At 36.8% G+C, this 21,212-nt stretch overlaps 3 protein-coding genes across 4 annotated transcripts; 1 reads left to right on the forward strand and 2 right to left on the reverse strand.

Moving 5' to 3' along the window:
* Positions 1 to 1,994: 1,994 nt before the first annotated feature.
* Positions 1,995 to 9,605, reverse strand: LOC145492818 (G2/mitotic-specific cyclin-B3-like). Its single transcript, XM_081472196.1, has 8 exons — positions 9,346 to 9,605; positions 9,096 to 9,230; positions 8,690 to 8,961; positions 6,052 to 6,121; positions 5,789 to 5,899; positions 5,047 to 5,277; positions 3,719 to 3,874; positions 1,995 to 3,305 (listed from the first exon to the last, which is right to left on the reverse strand). The coding sequence occupies exons 1-8, from the start codon at positions 9,397 to 9,399 to the stop codon at positions 2,967 to 2,969; spliced, it is 1,368 nt and encodes a 455-aa protein (XP_081328322.1). The 5' UTR covers positions 9,400 to 9,605; the 3' UTR covers positions 1,995 to 2,966.
* A 132-nt stretch (positions 9,606 to 9,737) lies between these two features.
* Positions 9,738 to 17,109, forward strand: LOC145491864 (kidney mitochondrial carrier protein 1-like). 2 transcript variants are annotated; one of them, XM_081471147.1, is made up of 10 exons: positions 9,738 to 9,896; positions 11,246 to 11,393; positions 12,171 to 12,265; positions 13,011 to 13,096; positions 13,705 to 13,812; positions 14,780 to 14,904; positions 15,414 to 15,474; positions 15,567 to 15,653; positions 16,096 to 16,176; positions 17,021 to 17,109. In XM_081471147.1, the coding sequence occupies exons 1-10, from the start codon at positions 9,842 to 9,844 to the stop codon at positions 17,072 to 17,074; spliced, it is 900 nt and encodes a 299-aa protein (XP_081327273.1). In that variant the 5' UTR covers positions 9,738 to 9,841; the 3' UTR covers positions 17,075 to 17,109. The 2 variants fall into 2 exon arrangements, with proteins under 2 accessions (XP_081327273.1, XP_081327272.1); XM_081471146.1 differs by lacking the exon at positions 17,021 to 17,109 and having other exon boundaries at positions 16,096 to 16,326.
* A 1,731-nt stretch (positions 17,110 to 18,840) lies between these two features.
* On the reverse strand, positions 18,841 to 21,207 carry LOC145491861 (putative diacylglycerol O-acyltransferase Mb3154c). Its single transcript, XM_081471144.1, has one exon. The coding sequence runs from the start codon at positions 20,489 to 20,491 to the stop codon at positions 18,842 to 18,844; it is 1,650 nt and encodes a 549-aa protein (XP_081327270.1). The 5' UTR covers positions 20,492 to 21,207; the 3' UTR covers position 18,841.
* Between the last annotated feature and the right edge of the window lie 5 nt (positions 21,208 to 21,212).

The following is a 21,212-nucleotide window of genomic DNA, read 5'->3' on the forward strand; positions in this document are numbered from 1 at the left end:
TGCACTCGGTTATCCTCTATCTATCTATCTATCTAGCTAGCTAGCGATCTATCTATCTATCTATCTATCTATCTATCTATCTATCTATCTATCTATCTATCTATCTATCTATCTATACTGTGTATGAGAGAACCCCTAACCCTGTTCACCCCAAGTAATCATATTTTAAAGTGAATATGGAATTTGAATATGAATTTCCAGGGAGACCACGTTCCATGCCACGTAAATCACATCTTCGATTGCCGTGTTGCCAGCATGGTTGTCCTGATGGTGTAGTGGATATCACACCCGACTAGTATGCGGGGGGACGTGGGTTCAAATCCCACTCAGAGCGAATTTTCTTTCAAACATTTATTCACTTTATATATATATATATATATATATATATATATATATATATATATATATATGTATATATATATACTTCTTGAACTTGAACAGAATAGATTTATAGAGCGCTCGACTCTGAGAGGAGCAGTGTAGATAATAAACAATGGTAGCAAGACTTCAATAAAACGATGAATTGAAGCAATAAAACGATGAATTGAAGTCTTGCTACCATTGTTTATTATCTATTATATATATATATATATATATATATATATATATATATATATATATATATATATATATATATATCTTATTAGACGTCTAGGTGTGTAGTATCGCTGTATATTTTTACTCGTTGTTTGTATTTTGACGAGCCAACTGCTGTGGTTAATAAATTTATCAGTGAAAGAGTGAGTGTGACAGTTTTGCGTGCACGCGCCGACCTGTCCGGCAAACAGGTTTTCTACAATCTCGTTCCCAGATTCTTCGTTCCCCTTGACCAGCGGTCGGAAAACGAGAGCTCTGGGAGCAACCATTTTGAAATAACCGAATTCTGGTGATTCTGCCTATCCGGTTTCACTGCGCAGTCTGCATCTATGGCGCATGCCTGAAATGGTTGCTCCCAGAGCTCTCGTTTTCCGACCGCTGGTCAAGGGGAACGAAGACTCTGGGAACGAGATTGGGTTTTCTACTGTACAAATAACTGCACAATATCGCTGTATATTTGTACTGTTATTTGGACGGTATTCGCTGCAGTTGGATAATAACACTCCGGTTATCCTGAATATCAATCCGGTTATCCTGAATATCGCTCCGGTTATCCTGAATATCACTCAGGTTATCCTGAATATGACGCAGGTTATCCTGAACATCACGCAGGTTATCCTGAATATCACGCAGGTTATCCTGAATATCACACGGGTTATCCTAAATATCACATAGGTTAGCCTGAATTAGTCAAATAACTCTCCGGTTTAGCCTGTTTACGGTTTGCTCTCAATCATGGAAATGGTAATATAATTCAGTTTAAAAAAAAGTCGTCTGCAGTCCTTTAGACTATGAGTAGTCTCTCTTTCGCTTACTTTTCTCGCGTCATACACGATGGACTAAAGCGTTTTTGTATGAAAACGCATACTTTTTGACGTGTTTTCGCCCATATACCAAAAGCGCTGATGAGAAACTTAGATATTCGAAAACGAGTCTTTTGAAAGCGCATCGCTTTGAAAACGTCCCGTTTCTCGGAAGACCTTCCTATCGCGCGGCGATTTTTTCTCGCGGTTTTTTTTTATTCGCGTCACACGCGATAGACTAAGCGAAACAGCGACTAAGCAGTCTTGATTTTACATTGAATACTTGCTAAAGTCAATATACTGGCACTCAACATTACCATTCTTGCATCTATTTACAGATTTTTTGTCCACAAAATGGAGATATAAACACTTACAGATTAAAAGAGCTTAGCAAAGCTTTTAGTACCGATTACCTTCCGTCCAGTGTTTAAGTACTGGTGTTATTTCTTCGATTGATACATTAGGAACATTAGCCCAAACCAATGCATTTTTGTTCATACCCCATTTGGCTTCCTGAAACTGTTGCATATAACGTAAAGCATGGATGTATTAGTTTTCCTCATTTTCTCTATTTTTCAGTTAGATCGTTAGAAATACTATAGAAACAAATATTTACTGTGTCATTATTATACAACAATATTGTAATAGGTCTAAAGTATTTGAGTAAGAAAATTGGTGGTCTGAGAATATATTTTACAAACTGCATGCAATGTACTCCGGTGGAATGCCATCTTTCAGTGCCTTGCATTTTGTGACTGAATCAAAATTTGAAGTGAAATCTAAGGTATGTTAAACTTGTCAAACTTTATGCCTTTTCGTTGATCAGTTATTTATCATTATCTCAATATTTTGTAACATGAAATCAAACTCAGGAATGTCTCTTAAAGCTAAAAATTACATCGAGCGCTTTCCTTGCTTCCCTTGCTCAACGGTTTTTAAAGTCATCTGTGCGAGTACTCTATTTTCGTCTGAAGTGTTATCCTGTTTGTATGAAGTCAAAGGTCAGTTGCAAGAAAAACGAGCAAGAACGTAGACTGTTAGGACTCAGATGGAATAAAGTCAAGAAAACGTGGTCGAATGCCTGTCATCGGTGACCTTGGAGTGCGTCTTAACCATTTTCTGATGAATGCAAAGTGAAGGTCTCTGCAATAAACTTTAAAATTGTTGCTTAAAAAGTTCTGCCTTTTCGTTGATCAGTTATTTATCATTATCTCAATATTTTGTAATATAAAATCAAACTGGTCATTGTTGTGGACTCGCCAGTGACATACAGATATGTTTTTCCCTTTAAAAAATAGGATGGAAGTGTCTCTTAAAGCTTAAAGATAACATCATTGTAAAAAATGGTAAATAGCAAAGGGAAAATTTCTCCTTTGTTAAAAACATAGTTATTTAATAATTCAGTTGAGGTCACTTACAGTTATTCTATGCATGTAAAATGATAATTTGTTTTATGTAAAACGAACTAATATTTAAATCTATGGCACTTTCAACTTTTTTTTTCTCAACTTTACCTAGAAATAGAACAAGGATACTAATAAGAACTTCTATTTACAAAATAAAAATCTATATTTCAATGGTTAATGTGTCCAGTGCTGGAATCTTGGCCACTTCGTGAAACACTTTATGTGAATACTTGTTTTTCACGGTCATCAAGTTCTTATTTGCTGGTGCACTGTTCATTGAATTGAGCTGCAGCACACAATCTCGTAGTTCATTGTCAGTGTAGCCCGTGTAATGTATCAGAGTGGGAGTCCATTCACCACAACTGTTCATCAACATTGCAAGGCGTAGACACGAAGCTGCCATGAATGATGCCCTGTTTGCGACAAAGCGACTTTCAAGAAGGGAGGATTCCAGAAGGAAGCGAGCCAGAGTGAGTGTTTCTATGTTTGCAAATGCAGCCTGGAAAACAATGTTAATAAAAGAATTGACTTCATGATGGAGTCATAGTGATACATAATAATAAACAAAAATTACTAATTATTATAATTATTGTTATATTATGATTATTATTATTTGTGATAATGGAAGATTCCCTAAAACATTTTAAAATAAACAGCAGCGATATTAAAACATGACATTTCCGTGACGGCATGTCACCATTATCAAATGCCATCAAACTTATAATTATTTGCGTTATTTGCAACTATCAACTGATTGTTTCTCAACAGAAACACTGACTCTATAGTTTAAATGATTATGTTTGTAAGGCATAGTATGAGAGTGTTCCCTTGCTCTTCTTTCAAACTGAGATTTAAAATAATCATAACTTGTTACCAGCTGGCACCATAGAGAAGAAGACAACACTGGCTCACCTTGGCATATCTTCTAAGGAATCTGTATGGAATAGGTATGTTTATGTCAAATCCCAAGCAGCGAATGATTCTGCTCTCCATTGCAATAAACTGCTGTTGTTGGTAGGCATCATCGCAAATGTAGATGAAGTCATCCAGGCAGGGTGGGTGGCGCTCCTAATATTACATAAAAGTGCTAATTAGCAGAGGCATTGTAAGCTGTGATGGTGCAGATCCTTAGGTATCACAGCAATCAGTTGACAGTTTCTTGATTACAGTCCTACTGACATCAATTACGTATTCTATAATATTGGAACAAAGTTTATAATGATGATATACAGAGACAATCTTTCTGGGTTTTACTTATTTATTTTGTTCTTTTGTTTTCCTAATTTATTTTATCACTGTGATACATTTTACTTTTTATTTTGATGTTAATATGATAAGAATAATTAGGATTGTGAATTTCATTTTAATTTTTTATGTAATGTGAATAGTTTTATATAAATAATTTTATAAAGTGCATGTGAACATATCCACATGTTAATATGTGCCATAAAAGTGCCATTATCATTACTAATATCAGCATTATGGAGTCTCAGTCAAATGTCTTTCTTCTCAGGGATCTTTTCCGGTTACTACTTGACTTACAAATTTATTTGCATATAAAAACCTCATCTGGACCACTCCGAAATAATTTTTAAATTACCAATCCTCTGACCTTGTATTAAATAAAACATAGTATATATGGTCTGTACTCAAATGAAATTTTGACTTGGCACCAGAGGCTTTCTGTAGTGTAATTTTTTCAGCATGTTGTGATTCAGTAATTTTACTTTCAACTTATTTAATATGTAAATTAACTTGTTTTACACTGTATTCTGTTCAGTCTTTCCCATGGCAATTAAACCATATTTTTTTTGCCATAATTCTTCTATTTGTGCTCCTTGTTGTTACTGTTTTCTTTTTAGCCACACCTATAACTTTGTCTTTAAAAAAATAAATTAAAGTTATCTATGTTAAAGGAGCTCAGTCATGGTGTTTTGTCTTTTTTTTTTTGGCCATGTACAAAATCTCCTTTAAATGGAAGGAAACCTGAAAATAATAGTTTACTAAGATAGAAAAACATCAAAGAGATAATAATAAACCATAAAGGAACAAGGATGGTCAAGGATGGCAAAGATTGACACTGATTGCAAACGACAAATTTGAAAAATTTAGCCTAAACTTTTCAAAATGTGCAAACTTTGATTGAGCTCCTTTAACAGTATATCTATGCTCTCTTTATGAGCAGTTCACATTCCAAGTTAAAAATATTTTTTCAATGCAAAAATAAAAATAATTTTTACCTCAATTTTAGAGGAGATAATAAGAGTTGTAGCACCAACAAGCTGCAGTTCATCACGCTTAATTGTGTTCCTCTCAAGGAAATGATCAAGAAGTTTCACGCCAAGATATAGGGTCTCATGGTACAGTTCAAAACACTCCTGAACTTCCACCAGCCAGTCCACCAATATGGCTCGCATTTGGGGAGTGATGTCTTGTTGTGTTTCCATGTAATTTGTTAGCGGGAATAGTGTCTGTTATCAAATGTAGCAAAAATGACATGTAAGTTGATTAGCATCAACATTCTCATAACCTACTTGTGACAAGATAATTTCCAGAGTGTTTTTCACTAATGTAATTTGTTCCTCAGTTTCTGGACCCATTAAAGTCCTAAAAAATGTGATGATCTATAACAGTGAGTGATATTATCAAAGGTTACATATCCAGCGTAGTAGATGTTTCCTTATCATTTTCCAGGCGGGGAGATTGAGCAAGCAAGGGAGAAAACATTTAGCGTGCCTGGGTTGAGCAAAAAAACATTATGGGGAGAAGTGGGGAGGGGGTGAGCAAAAATAAAGGACAAGGGGTGGGGATTAATTGCAGGTGTTTCTTTTTTTGCCTCACCCTACACCCCTTCTCCTTATTTTTCTACATTCGCTTGCAGTTTTCACTCCCTTCGCATCCTTTTTGAAATGAACACCTGCTACACAGCCTAAAGGTCACAACATAAAAGGAACAAGATGTAAGTAAGGTTAGAGTACTAACCTCTCTTCTCTTCATGTTCACAAAGATCTCATTTGCATATTCAGAGGCTGTAACTGGATCTGATGTGTCAGCATCAATGTCGATCACTTCATCTTCCGTTGACTTTTCTGCCTACAAAATAATTCAGACTCAGGTTTTCAGATGGCTAAAATGTGAAGAAAAAAAAGACATCCATTTTTTTTTCTTCTCTCTTTTTCGATATCCATAGCATGATCTTATGTAGATTCCATCAGGCAAATAATAACACTAATACCAACTCATACCTGTACAACTTCCTCCTTCTGTTGTTGCTTGGAATCATCATTGTTGCTATTATCAGCATCTGAATTACAACTGAAAAGCAGCCATATCAGTATATTTAATCATGTTGACAACCAAAATGGGGTAATCATTGAATGCAAATTGGTATGCTTGCAAGACTTATAAAACAAAGATATATCGGTGGACGGGAAACCCATCTTCATTAGTGAATGGTATTCTATTGATTAATGGCCTAATGAATGAAAGTGGTAATTTTTTAACATTCCACGAGTTTCGTGATAAATATATTCCTGTGAATCCAATTTTTTTACAGTATTATCATGTTGTTTGCACTATTCCGGAAAGCTTAAGGTCCCTAGCCAAGTGCTCCGACACCATCAACAAATCATTTTTTATTGGAAATGATAATATCTTTTCCTTCATCAAATCGACACAAATTAATCTGTACAAGGCAGTAAGTCAAAGGACTTCTATAATTTGCTTAACGTCAAGATTCACACCGATGATCAAATGGGCCCTAAACATTGGAGCGAAAAACTCTCTTTGAAGAAAGACAAGTGAACTAAGATCTTTAAATCACTGAAAAACATTTGTAAGGAAACTAAACTAAAAGAGTTTCAATTTAAATTAATCCATAGAATGATAGTAACTAAGAAAGAATTATTCAGGTTTGGTATTAAGGCAGATGATGAATGTCTATACTGCAAAGATAAAGATTCAATTGAGCACTTTTTCATCAAATGTATGTTTACCAAATTGTTTACCCAAAAGGTCTTGAACCGGTTCAACCAAGTGAATGCAGGCCAAATTTCTCCTACCACAGAGGAGACCTTGTTCGGTATTACTGCAAGCTCCCACGACACAACAATAATACGGAAATTCGACTACACCACCTTATTTATGCGCCATTATATTTATTCAAGCAAGTTAAATAGCCTGGCCATCTCCATTCAGGATTTTATCAGTAAGCTACTCATTAAATACAATCTTGAAAATTTGTCTTAATTAAATGTTTTATTGAGAAGTACTCTTCCCTCCCCAAAGTCAATATAGAGTATAGCGTATTGTAAGTAACTGTATTTTCAGCAAGTAATGCAAGTAGAGTATTATATTGTTAGTAGTGTAAGTAGCCTGTATTGCAAGTAATTGCATTTTCTGTAAGTAACTGTATTCAGCATTGTATTGCCAGCATAAGTAACCCATGTTGTAGGTAACATACTCAAACCCTTACTAACTTGAACCTCATGCTAACTCAAACCAAAATTGATTTGACCTGGATTTCAGTCAGGGCTCTCATTAAGTTTTTAGTCACCTGTAGCCTTATTCTCCACACGTGTAGCAAATTTGTTACTTTATGGGTGAATCATATCAACAGGCAATTTCATGCACCCACAGCATCAAGAGAAAATCAAGCATACTCAGCCATAACAGGTGCTACAGGTTACAGCCCTTAGTGACAGCCCTGTCTGTCATACATTTACTGTAATTTTACCCTCATTAACCCAAACCCTCGATAACTTGAACCTTCCGCTCTAACTCGAAGCAATTTTTGTTTCCCTTCAGGTCATTTTCTATTTAATAATATAATTTTACCCTTGATAACTCGAACCATGTCTGTCAATACGTGACAAGTCAAAACAAACAGCGTGCTTTAGTCCAAAACATTAATTTTATTTTGAAGTAGCCAGTTGATTGAATTTTTTCCATTCTTTTAAGAATTAAGAAATGTATTGTTCCATTTTCACTTGGCTTCCCTATACTGTATAATTAAATTTGACTAAAATGAACACTGCATGAACAGAAAAAGGAAATCGCATGAACTTTGAAAATGTAGATTGCATGAGCTTTGTGCCATTAGCCCAACATTGTTCTCTTTAAAAAACCTGTACAGTTAACAGTTCCTGGACTTCTGCTGCTTTCCTTTGTTATATTTTTCACATTATGTTATGTTCCGATTTATACAGTTATTTAGAGATGTATTGTTTTATTTTCACTCAACTTCTCCATTCTGTAATTAAGTTTGATTAAAATGTACAATATAATGCATGAATAGAAAAACAATACTGTTTTTTCAACTCCCGATAACTTGAACCTTTTTCAATTTCCCTTGAAGGTTTGAGTTATCGGGAGTTGACTGTAATTACCCTTAATGGAAGAAGATACCTAGCTTTCAAAGTAATTCTCATAGGTCTTTTTCATTTCCAACAAATACCCCAAAAAGTGTAATAAATGTCAATGTTTGTTTAAAGTATTTAAACAAGCTAGCATTTACAATGTAACTTAATTTAAGTCTCTTAAACACCACCATCCACATATCTATTCAATAACTTTAATACTGGGTAAGATTTAAAATCCCCAAAACTGTCACCATGAGTTTAAAACCCCTAGACCCTCCCCCCCCCCCCCCTGTCATACATGTAAAGGTGTGTCCGTCTGGCTGCCCGACATCTAAATCGACATTTCGTCAAAGCAAATTGAAAAAAAAAGATACTTTTTATTATCACTACACTTCAAGTGATCGTCCTGCCCTTTACCAAGCGAACTGTACTCAGTCTTGAGCGTTAACTTGGCTTCTAGTACCCTGCTAGCAGAGGATAACGATTGAAAATCGAGGTCGTGAAATATAAACCTTGAACCAACCTTGATAGTATTTGTAACGAGTCTTGAGATGATGTCGACTCTTCCATTGAATCTTGCGAACTTAAAATTGCACCAGATGGAGACACGGCTTTAGTTTGCTCTTCGTGATCACAAACTGACGGCTGTGTAGTATCTTTACTTTTTCTCTGTTTGGGTTTTGCCTTTACAGCAGTCTTTGCTTTGCCTTGCTGTTGTGTCTGCTTTCGAACAACGCCGCTTTTCGCCTGCTTCTTCTTCACTCCTTTTTCTCCTCCTAGCTGGTTAAAAGTGGCCTTAAAGCCAAAGAAAAGAAGGGGATTAGGTGGACAGAGTCGAAGGAAAGCGATTGGAAGGCTTCCGTTCTGTTTTCAGTCAAGAAATCACATATTTCACCCCAAAATAAGACTAACCAGTTTCGGTCACTTACGTTTGTGATGTCTCCGAATGCAGCCCTCTTCCGTGAGGGGACATTGTCAGGAGAGCCTTCGGCCGAACGCTTTCCTTGCTCAACGGTTTTAAAAGTTATCTGTGCGGGAACTCCATTTTCGTCCGAAGCGTTGTCCTGTTTGTAAAAAACCAAAAGAGTTACAAGACTAACAAGCGAATACGTAAACTGTTAGCACTCAGATGGAATAAAGAAGTGAAGAAAACGTGGTCGAATGCCTGTAGTCTCTGACCTTGGATTTGTTATAAAATACCGAAGTTAAAGGTCTGGAGCGCGTCTTAACCATTTTGTGATGAATGAAACGTGGAGTTCTTTGCAGTAAACCTTAAAATTGTTGCTTAAAAAGTTCTGTTTTTCGATCAAGAATTCTCCTGTCGGCTTTTCAGTGACTTGGCTCTTGTTTGTGAGTGAAAACGATTTGGATTTTGCGGGTTTAAACCACGCGATGTGTGATTGGTTTAACATTTGTGAACAGCCAATCAGAATACCGTAAAGATACGTTTCCATGAAAACGGAATGTCGGCGATTTCAGCCTCGCTACTAAGTCGACGAATCCGCTGACCAGAAGTTTGCAGTTTCAAAGACAATACAACTGAGACGTCCGTCGACACGTCCGTCGACACGTCCGTCAACACGAGCCGAGAAATGCCCGAAGAAATCATTCCAGTTAATTACGGTAATGAAGAATTGAAGTTTTAAGTCTCACCCCCCTGGAAGCATCATTTCTTATGGATTACAGACCATTTATCTATGGAGGTTTGGCCTCAATGACAGCTGAGTTCGGTGAGATCATATGCCTTATCTCTAACTGTAACAAAAACAAGGGAAGGCCTGGGATTCGATTTAGCTCCCGGGGCGTTTTTGGTAGCTCAAGGGAGAGGAGCTGTTATTTCCTTTGGAACATCTGAATGTGGCACAGTAATTCAGTGAAAAACAACAGATACTTAGATTAACCCAAGAACTGTAATAATGCGTTCAATATTACAATATTATTGACCAAGCGTGATGTCAAGATGGCTGGATATCGGGCAAGTGCTTTTTCAATAACAACAATAATAATAACGCGTGTTTATTGACCGAGACGGAGTCGAGTTTTATAAAAACGGAAAAAAGAACGAGGCCAATATCCAGCTATGATCATGACCAAACAAGATTGGTCAATAAAGGATTTATTATATGGAAAAAAAACGCTTTGTATTCTTGCGGGACACAGTGGGTAATCCCAGCCGAGTGGGCAAAATATATGGGTTATTGACCAAGCCTGAGGTTAAGATGGCAGGATATTGGCCAAGTACTTTTTTTGCGTGGTCATGGACCAAGACAGATTCAACATCCATAAACACGCCAAAAAAGGACAAGGCCAGTATGCAGCCATCTTGACCGAACAAGCTTGGTCAATAAAGGATTGGTATATGGAAAAAAGAACACTCTTTTTTGTGGAACACAGTGGATAATCTCAAGCAGGCAAGAAAGTGCCATCTTGCCTGCTTGGGTAGCCAGATTCGGTTCATCTTGCTTGCTCACGGAGCTAGCCTTATAAGAAATGGTCATCTTGTCCTCTTGGGTAGCCAATCACAGTGCAAGATTTGGTTAATCTTGCCTGCTCATGGAGCTAGACACATAATAAAGGGCCATCTTGCCCTCTTGGGTAGACAATCACAGTGCAAGATTTGGTTCATTTTGCCAACTCACGGAGCTACATGTAGCCATATAATAAAACAGAATACCATGAAGATAGTAGGATCATTGCAGTTATAAGGTATTGGCACCTACTGTTGGACAAAACTTGTTTTCTCCACAGTTCAAACTTATGGTCTTTAATATATTTTATAATGTTTTATAATATATTTATAATGTTTTATAATATATTTATCTTGTACTGGTGTACCGGCATTGCAGAGGTCACAGGTTCGAATCCCTTTAGTTGTGTAATAAATCTCTTATTAACCAAGCTTGTTCAGGACTGTGTTGGGACAATATTGGTCCTCGGTCTTTTTTGTAGACTTGCTCACTGTGCTCAGTCCGTACAAAAAAGACAGAGGCTGAAATTCTCCCAGTACGGTCCCAAGCTAGCTTAGTTAATAAGATATATTTATTTTGAGTATGAACTGAAAATTATGGTTACTTAACAGGAACCTTTCCTATTGACACCACAAAAACACGGCTACAGCTTCAGGGTCAAGTCACTGATGTCAAACAGAAGGAGATTAGATACCGTGGAATGCTTCATGCCTTTGTGAGAATTGCTCGAGAAGATGGCATCAAGGCTTTGTTTAATGGGTAAGTTTTTTACTTGATTGCCACACATTGACAAAATTATAATAATAATAATAATAATAACAATAATAATAATAATGGCATTTCGGGCAGTATATCCACAGAGTGGCTCTTCGCCTGCCCGATGCTAACTAAATTTACAATTGTAAAAAGGTTAAAGGTTATTCATTTCATTGAAGATAAGAGTGGTTAAATCATATGTCTTAAGTTATCAATAGCGGTACATTTTTCTGAATAATTTTCAAGTTCCCAATTCAGCTTTTAAAAGATACACATTGTACAATTACAGGTAGATTACCAGATAATTCTAAGTAATAATTATTGCTAAAATTATATTTAACTTTTAACTCTTCAAGTTTTAATCCCTGGCCAGCAGGTATCATAATCTGATTTCTCATTACAATACCAATACATTATTAAGCAAACAGGTAATGAGAATAAAGAAAATCATCAGTTAAGTGATAATGCTTTGACCTACCACCAAATTCTCAGAACTGAAATTAAAAGAACTGTGTGGCTGTCAGTAAGAAGAATTAATGTTTTGAACTGTACTTGGGACTGAAAGGGTTAAAGTCGTTTCCAGTGCTATATTGTGTGATGATGATGATGATGATGATGATGATGATGATGACAATGATGACCTAGCAAAGATCCATCAATCTTCTCTTGTCTCAGATTGTAAATAGTAATGCTGAGAGATTTACATCCACAGCAAATTGGTTAACACACCATAGTTCACATTGCTAAGAGTAAAGCTGTCTTTTCTTGTGTTGCTTCTAGCGTGGCCCCAGCACTCTTGCGTCAAGCAACCTACGGATCTCTGAAACTAGGCTTCTATCATGCCCTTAAGAGGAGACTAGTCAAAAACCCCAAAGGTATGTTTTAAATGCTCAAAGGTTTGAAGTTTAAGAGTTGATTAAGCTACTACCAATATTTGGAGCCGAAGTAGAGTTTCTGTCCATTCTCGGTAATGATATTCATGAAACCTTATGCTATTAACTAAAAGGTGAATTCCACTGAACATTCAAGCAGTAATGGCAAAATTCAGTTACCAAGAAAACCTCATAGCATGGTGTTATGTTTTAAAATGCTTCAGAATGTAATCCCAGGGTCACTTAGAGAAATGATTTTAAGTGAGAGGTTTCAAATAGTATTCAAAAAGTTACTGTGTTATGAGTTGATAAAAAGAGTTTTGCACTTATTTCTCAGACTTTGAGTGCAATCCATCTTAATATAAGTCAATCATCATCAGTTGAAATTAATTTCTGCACAGTCAAAGGAGGTGTGCTCTCCTTTGACTTGTATTCTCAGGGAACGAGGCCTCTTTGATTCCAATAGTTATCACCATTTTCAACTTGTCTGGTAGATTGCACCCCTATTTCCAACTGGGGAAAAAGGAAGACTTGTAAGTCTGCATTTTGAGAGTTACATAACCTGCAGTGGAGTCAATTCCCATCAGGAGGTAACAGAAATGCTGTCAGTTGCTATAGCAACCAGAGTTATTGCCAGCAGATAGTCCAGTTGGCTTGAGTACAGGTTTGTAAATTAATATTGTGACTGTGGATTGGGTTTTAAACATGAAAAAAATAATGTCTATCTATTTTTTTTTTCCTTTTACAGATGAGACTCTGTATTACAATGTAATTGCCGGTGTTATTGCTGGGGCTGTCTCATCCGCTGTTTGCAACCCAACTGATGTTTTGAAGGTAATTTTTAGAGAGGGGCGAATTATGACAAAAGCTAGTCTTGCATTTTCTTCTTTTACTTGACATTATGCTGTGGCATTGGGTTAGTGTTAGAGAGAGGAGAGGTTTTTTTTTTCTAGCAGAAGGGAGGTTTTTGTGCAGTTAGCCATGTCTTGCAGGACCCTCTGAGCACTTGATTTAACTCATTCTTTACTACTGTAGTTGTTGTTGTTAGTACAGTTTACACTGTACCTTTTGAAGTTACAGGAAATAATGAATAAATGATTAGTAAATTAACTATAGTTGAATTCAGTATGGAGATTATCAGGAATAAAATTGCAAAATTTTGCCTTGGGGCTTACCTTCTCTGGCTTCAATTTTGCAATTATTGCAAAAGCTTATTATTTTCAATCAACTGTGTGGTTATATTTCAAAGTTTAAAGTTTATTTGTGTTTTTACCACTGGTAATCCGTATTCTACTTCTGCTGGAAATGAATTGGCCTAGCCTTTCATATCTGTAGGTCAATTCTGGAAAGATCAGGGAGAAACTAATAGTTGCTACTGTTAAGGACACTAGCATAAATTTAAACCATTCTATTCTATATCTGTTTTGTTTCGTTTGGTGCAGATTCGAATGCAGGCAGAATATCGTTCGGGTACCAGTGTAGAGAGAAAGGGAATGATTCGTTCCTTTATGTCCATATTCAAAGAGGAAGGAGCAAGAGGACTCTATCGGGTAATTTGTAAGAATTTAATTATTGTTTGCATGATGGCATTATGAAGTATGGGTTGTTGACCAAGCATGAGGTCAACATGGTTGGATATTGGCAAATTTTGGTCCATAAACACGCAAAAAAAAGAACAAGGCCAATATCCAGCCATCTTGACTGAACAAGCTTGGTCAATAAAAGGATTTATTATATGGAAAAAAAAAACCAATTTTTTCTTGCAGGACATATTAGGTAATCCCAAGCAGGCAAGATAGTATCATATTGCCTGCTCAGCCAATCACAGTGCAGGATTTGGTTCATCTTGCCTGCGCATGGAGCTAGCCATATAATAAGTAATAAATATATATTTGTCAAGAGATGAACCCCAAGAAGTCAATAAGAGGAAAATGTCAGTAGTAACCCTTAATTATATGTAGACCTCTAATTAAATGAAGTGTTTGCTGTCAATAGATTATGAACACAGTTCAGTTATAAGTAAGTTTTCTGGCCCTATACCCACTTAGGGTTATGGTCAAAATCAATCAGTTATAAGTTTAAGCGTTACTGGCAGGAGTAAATTGCTACACATGTCAGGTTGGGTTTGCATTTCTTTAAACATATTTTTGAAATAATAATAATTAATAATAATAATAATAATAATTATAATAATTGTAATACTTTATTGATATAGCGCTAGTTCTATTGCTATCCAATAGCACTTTACAATGATTTTAAAAGATGGGTAAAATAAAATAGCTAATGAAATAACTAAGCTGTAAAAGACAAAATAAAAAGTAAGTATACACTAATAAAATAAAGATTGAAGTTCCCTTCTACATGTAGATGTTACCAGTAGTTTAATTTTGTCTTTCATATATTGACAGCATGTTTGAGTTACTACTACTAATAAAACTGTTTCAAATGAGTAAATAGCTCACTGGTAGTCTTGTTCCTTATAGAATGAGGAAAGAGGTTTTACTTTTGTTCTTTTAGGGAGTTGGCCCCACAGCACAGAGAGCTGCAGTTATTGCAGGAGTAGAGCTTCCAGTTTATGACTGGTGTAAAAAAAAGATTTTGGATTACAAAATCATGGGTGACAACCCATATACTCATTTCTGGTAAGTCTTGTTCAATGTTGTTATTGAATTCAGGGATTGTTGTTAAGTAGTGTAGTATCCAATGCATTCAATTTCAAGCCCTGCCATTTGCACTGTTTTTAGTGGTTAGGGGTGCCATTAGGTTTTGAGTCACCTGTAACCAAGTGTTTTCCACACCCGTAGCAAACTTGTTACTTTGTAGGTGAATTTTATCAACCACAGACAATTTCACCTAGCATCAAGGGAAAATCAAGCATACTCAGCCGTAAGGAGAGGAAAATCATTCTTACAGCCAGTCAATGTGCCCAGTGCCCAGCTCTTAATGAAACCCTTGGGTTCAATCAGTGTGTTGAGTGACTTTGCAGTGTCTCAAGTCAGACCAGTTGGCTCTGATGATAAGCCTTGATGTGCCATGTATTATACTGATGGTTACTTGCTATTCACCTGTCTGACTCCTCAAAGATATAATCGCTAATAAAAATATTTATTAGTGTGTTTATAACAGTACAAAATAACTGTGATTTTTCCAGTGCTAGTGGTGTAGCAGGTTTTGCAGGAGCTGTTGCATCAAATCCCATTGATGTGGTCAAGGTTAGTCAAATTGATTATTATTTTTTTTTTTAATTTATGATTTGGCACTGAAAGCCAGTTAGTGTTAGTTGCATGTAATGTTATTCTTGCAGACAAGAATGATGAATCAAAGAAACTTGAAATTAAAACCTGGTGATGGGACAGTGATCTACAGAAGTGCCACACACTGTTTGGTTACAGTAAGTCACTTTTGTTTAATATAATAGTAATATGTATTGATTTACTATTGTTGTGAAGGCAAAATTTCTTTGATTATTATGTAGCAGGATGCATCCCAACAATTTTGTTATAATTATTATCATTATTATCACTGACAGTCTTTTCTGTATAACCGTGAACACCAGAGAAAATTTCTGGAATGTTTATTGTTTTGCGACCAATCAGATGTGAGATGAAAGTGCTCAACTTTCTTTTGCTCTACAGGAATTTTTTTTTGGAAATTGTCCAACCACCCCCTCCCCCTTCAAAAAAAAGAATATTAATATCAAGAATGGTCCATCCTTAAGTACCAAGACGTATGAGCCATTTGGGTTGCAAGGTTTCATTTTTTTTCTTTTAGTTCCCTCTATAAACTGGTATGAATTGTTATTGTTATGTGCTTGCCATTTTCTTTTGTTATAGACTTTCAAGTCTGAGGGGTTTTTTGCACTTTATAGAGGATTTGTACCGCAGTTTTTGCGATTATTCCCATGGAATGTTATTGTATCCTTGAGTGAATTTCTAAGCCTTAGACATTTCTATGTTTGTCTTAAACGAATTCATTTTCTATTTTTTGAACATATCAACAAAACCACATTCCATCTTATACAAAATACAGTGCAACAAAATATTCTGCTCATTTGCTGCATTTAATGCCCGAGAAAAAGCTGCCACTTTGCTTCTTTCCATCGACTTATATTGGGTGCTTGTGAATTGTCATCAGGTGATTCTGACAAAATGCTGTTTGGGGGTAAGGGGGTGGGGAACGTAATGGCCTAACTATGACCACATAATACAGAAAATACATACAGCTGTACCTCTTACTAATGGAGTCCAAGGTCCGTACTGTAAGTTACGGACCAAGTTTTTTCCCCTTTGATTTATGGCCCAAGCGCAAAATAAATCGAAGGGGAAAACTGAGGATCCGTAACTTACAGTACAGACTGAAAAAACAAGGTTAGTACAGTATTTATTATATCTCTACTGTGTGTCTGACGGGTTTGGGAATGATTTCTATTCATGCAGAACGGCTGCAAATTTTTGACGCACCTCAAAAGCAAAACAAGTCAATTTGAAATGGTTGTTAAGTGACTCTAAAGTCGTTAGCATGTTTTAATGCAAAATTTCAGAAGTAAAAGAAAGTTTTAAACTTTTTCTTGCTAAAAAAGTTAAGAACACTTGGCGATAAATCACAAAACACTTTGGCAACAAAAACAGCTCTAAACTTTAGCGGGCAATACAGTAGAATACAGCCCGCTAGATTGACCAATCACAGCATGCATACTAACTGAGAGATATAATACAAATTATTATTAATGGTTATTACAATTCTTTAACTCCTCTGTAGTTCTTTATGTCATTTGAACAGTACAAGAAGTTTGGAGACAAAAGTTTGTTGTAGGAAGTAGATATTTTAGCTGTTAGATCTTTGCATATTAGGATTATATTTAATTTCAAAATTTTATAAATATAATCATATTCTGATATCACCAAATTAATTTATTAATTTTCCAATGGTGCTTTTTTATTATCGTGCTAATGAATAGGCTCAATTACCAGCCGCTATTCGGGAAAGGAGCCCGTGCTCCTCCCCCAAAAACGTAGACCTGACTCGAGAAAGTGGTGGAAATCGAGCCTAGCTAATGAATTGGAAAGTTGAATCATGTCTATTGGTTGTCATACAGTGCCCATCTCCACTGATCAGGAGTATAAATGAGTAACAGCATTGTGCTGATCCAGAAAATATCCATACCCACACCAAGAATGGTCATTGGAATTTCTGAGGGGGTGTGGGGTGGGGGGGGGGGGGGAGTTAAACTGGAAATTCCCATAAGAGGGTTTAAAACTAAATAGCCATTTTTTGGTGGAGGTATGGATGTTTTCTGGAACAACACATTCTGTTAAGCTGATGATCATGAAATGCTAGGGGTGAAAAAACATTCCTTCTTGGGAGAGTAGCAAAACTCCTTGTAGCATCATAATTATGTCTAATGACACCATAGTTTAACAGATGAGTGACCAGTCTCATAGAACGCCTATGTGAACAGAAGAGAATTTCACTTGTGCACAACCAGTAAACACATCATTTACACCAAAAGATTTTATTGCAAAACAATCACAAAATATGCAATGTTACTTAACTTAGGACTGTTCTTTCAATTATGTATAGGTATGGTTTATTGACAGACGGAAATGGGAAGATGATTTGTTGAAAAATTCATTAATAGAAAAACAAATGTATATTTAACAGTAACTGTAATATAATCAATTTTTCTGTCAAACATGACTCTTGCCTAGATCTTTGCATCTGTCAGGACTTAGGATTTAGTGTAAATTGAAAGGAATTTCCTCTTTGCCGCCACCATAAACTAATCAAACTGTGGCGAAAGAAAAGAATACAAATGTTTAGAGTTAAAAACCAATTGTAACCTATTTTTTGCCTATAGTATTCAAGATGACATATATTAAAACTTGTTATTTTTTTCTCATAAAATGATTGCTTAAAAAATTCTGGCGGAAGAAATTTTTAAAAGCGCTTTATATTTCTTGAAAAATAATTCCAAAGTAAAAAGCGATACGGTAGTTACAATTGTTTATTGACAATTTTGTCAATGTTACTTGGGCTTTCAAATTTGGTTTTAAAGCAAGAGAGAATATTGTCCGCGTGACATTTTATTGGCACTGTAAGGAGAAAGAGGATCTGGATCACTAAGTAAAATGATTCAAGGCTTTCTCCAACGCCACTTGTACGTGCTCCTAAAGAATAATGGCTCTCGGATAGCATTTAATTGTTCATTAAAAGTAAAGTAGCCTTCTTGCAGTTTGTGTTCATTCTTGATCCATCAGTAGAGTGATTACGAAATTATAATGAATTACACTATCAAAGTAGATAACGTTTTGCCTTCCTGAATGTGGAAAACACAACGCGACGCGAATTTTTAATACTTAAAAAACTGCGAAAAACGTAGCAAAATATATATTTTATGTTGAACTGACACCAGTCTTCTTTCCTACCCCTTTGCCTCCCCTTTTTGGCAAGCTTCAACATGGCGTTGGTGTCCCCCCTCCCCCGTGTAATATTGTTTAATGATTAACCCCCCTGGTTCTCTACACAGAGCTAGACCCCAGAAACGAAAGCGTCCCTGATTCTATCATTCAATAATGCAGTTCAGTCTTCTCCTTGATTTTCGTTGATATTGAGTTCATTTACTAATTGCCAGAAATTCTTTTCAAATCCCTCCACGACTTCCTTTGGTTTTGGAATAACGCATTCATCGCAGTACACACCCACACGAATTCCCCCACCATAGCTAAATATGGAAAGCCCCAAGCCAATATTTGCTCTTTGAGGGACCCAGAAAATTCCCTGAGCAATTTTCTGGCCACCAAGGTACAGCGTTTGCTGTGGTCCAGGCACGTTGCTGAGGACACAAGACATCTTCCTGGCAAAGAAATCTATGAGAGGCCGTGAAATAAATTCCGGTAACATCATTAGTATCTGCACTGTTGTTGCTGTCACCAGTGGTTCAGCAGATGTCTTGATAATGTCCATTCTTTGCTTGGTTGCTAGAAGTCGGTCCACGGCGTTTTTGGCTACAATCGGCAGACGAAGGAAGACCAGAGCAAACTTGTTCTTGAGCTTGACAGAATTTGTTGAAGCCCGAATGTCCACGGGCACAGAAGCCCACATGTCGTCCAATTTCGCACCATCACAGTTGTCTCGGCCTTTGAGGTAATCATGCAGAGCTCCGGCCAGACACGAAACCATGACATCATTAACCGTTGTGCCAGCCACGTTTTTCACTTGTTTAACCAACGACAGGTCAACATTCTTGGACCAAGCTACAACTTTCTTGCCGCAGAGTTCTTGCCCATGAATGCTGGAGCGGTCTGATTTCGAAAAGAACTTTATGAGTACCATTAAGGGGCCCACCAGTATTGCTTTACACCACATGAACACTCGCTGCTTGGTCGAGAATTTCTTAGGCTCTGCTCCTTGTGGCGGTACATCGTAAAGATTTTTCACAAAAACCCTTGTTAAAGCGACTCCATCTGCAACGCTGTGATGAACGCGGAGTAACAGACCGAAACAATTTTCTTCGAGTATCGGCACCACAAGAAATTGCCAGGGTGAAACAGCTTCCGGTAACGGGGTGGAACAAATTTCGGAAATTGCCTCATCCAGATCTTCTAAACGCTTTGGATGATCTCCTGTCCAGTTCAAAACCTGCTTTTCAACACGAAAGTCCTCGTCCTCCTTCCAAACGTAGTAGCCTAAATGCCTTTGTATAACTTGCGTCAGTCTTGGACAAATTCGTTCGCCCTTTTCATCTTTTCCGTATACAAGTCGTTCGCATATAATCTTGCGAAGCTTGTTTATGTCAGGTGGACCGTCTACAACCATCAGCGCATGGATGATATGGCGGTTTGTCGCCCGATCTTGCTGCCACACGGCGTCATCTTCGCGAAAAGGAATACATTTTCGTGTGAACGCGATGTAACGTTCGACCAGATATTTTCCTAACTTTAAAATGGCTAAAACCAACAACAAAAACGGGATTACAATGCAAAAGAGAAGACAGGTTAACAAGCACTCCAGCTGGTTGACGAGAGCAGAAATCGTGATAGCCATCACAAGTTTGACTCCCTTGAACCGCTTTCGAAGAGGTAGAATGAAGGCTGTAAATTCCGTTTGGATATCTTTCGACGTTTCCTCGAGATCCAAAGGTGCGTGCGAAACCGTCGGAAAATCTCCGCAAACTGCGAGAGCTGCTGGGGTTGTCGCGGCCGACGTCGCATTTATGTAATCTGGATTCATATTGAATGAAATTTATCCAGGAGTCGTGTGATGGGCTCCTGATTTATCTTGAATTACGTCTGTCCAAGAAACGCTGGTTTACCTGGAGGGCTTTTATCTGCTCCAATCTCCCCGCAGGAAAACTTCGTTGATTGATGCAAAACGACTCCATTTATGCATGCCACCAGTAATTTCTGTATTGCGATTGGCCTACCTAAAGTGTCAAATCAATTGCTACCAGCAAAAATTAGGAAATGCTTTGTTAACACCCGGAAAAATAATTTGGGTGTCAAGTCCAATTTCTAAAACCTGCTTGGGCTCAAAAATTGCGCAAATCCACGAGGTATATCCGTGACCGTGTTGCCACGCAAATTTTTTTAGTAACTCGTGGTCCGCTGTTATGAATTTAATTTGCTTTAGGTCTTGTTTTATTTTTTTTCTGCGTTTTGTTTTTTATTGTAGATTATGGCAGCGAGCAACGACGAGGTTCTTTTAATTTTTCATGTTTTGTTTTGAGTTTCTGTAGAAATTTATCGTCTTTTCTACAAATCGGGTGAATTGAGAGCTTTGGTCGAAGGGCAAAGAGCGTTTGTTATAGTCGTTTCTGTTCTTTTCCGCATTTGAAAGATATTGGAATAAAATTGTAGCTTCTCGATTCGACGATTACGGATAATTATTTAATTTCGGAGTAAAGAGAAAAACAATTAATTAAACATTACAAATCACTTTATTTGACACGAGA

Source organism: Orbicella franksi, chromosome 7 (assembly GCF_964199315.1).
Source record: "Orbicella franksi chromosome 7, jaOrbFran1.1, whole genome shotgun sequence".
NCBI classification, from domain to species: Eukaryota; Metazoa; Cnidaria; class Anthozoa; order Scleractinia; family Merulinidae; genus Orbicella; species Orbicella franksi.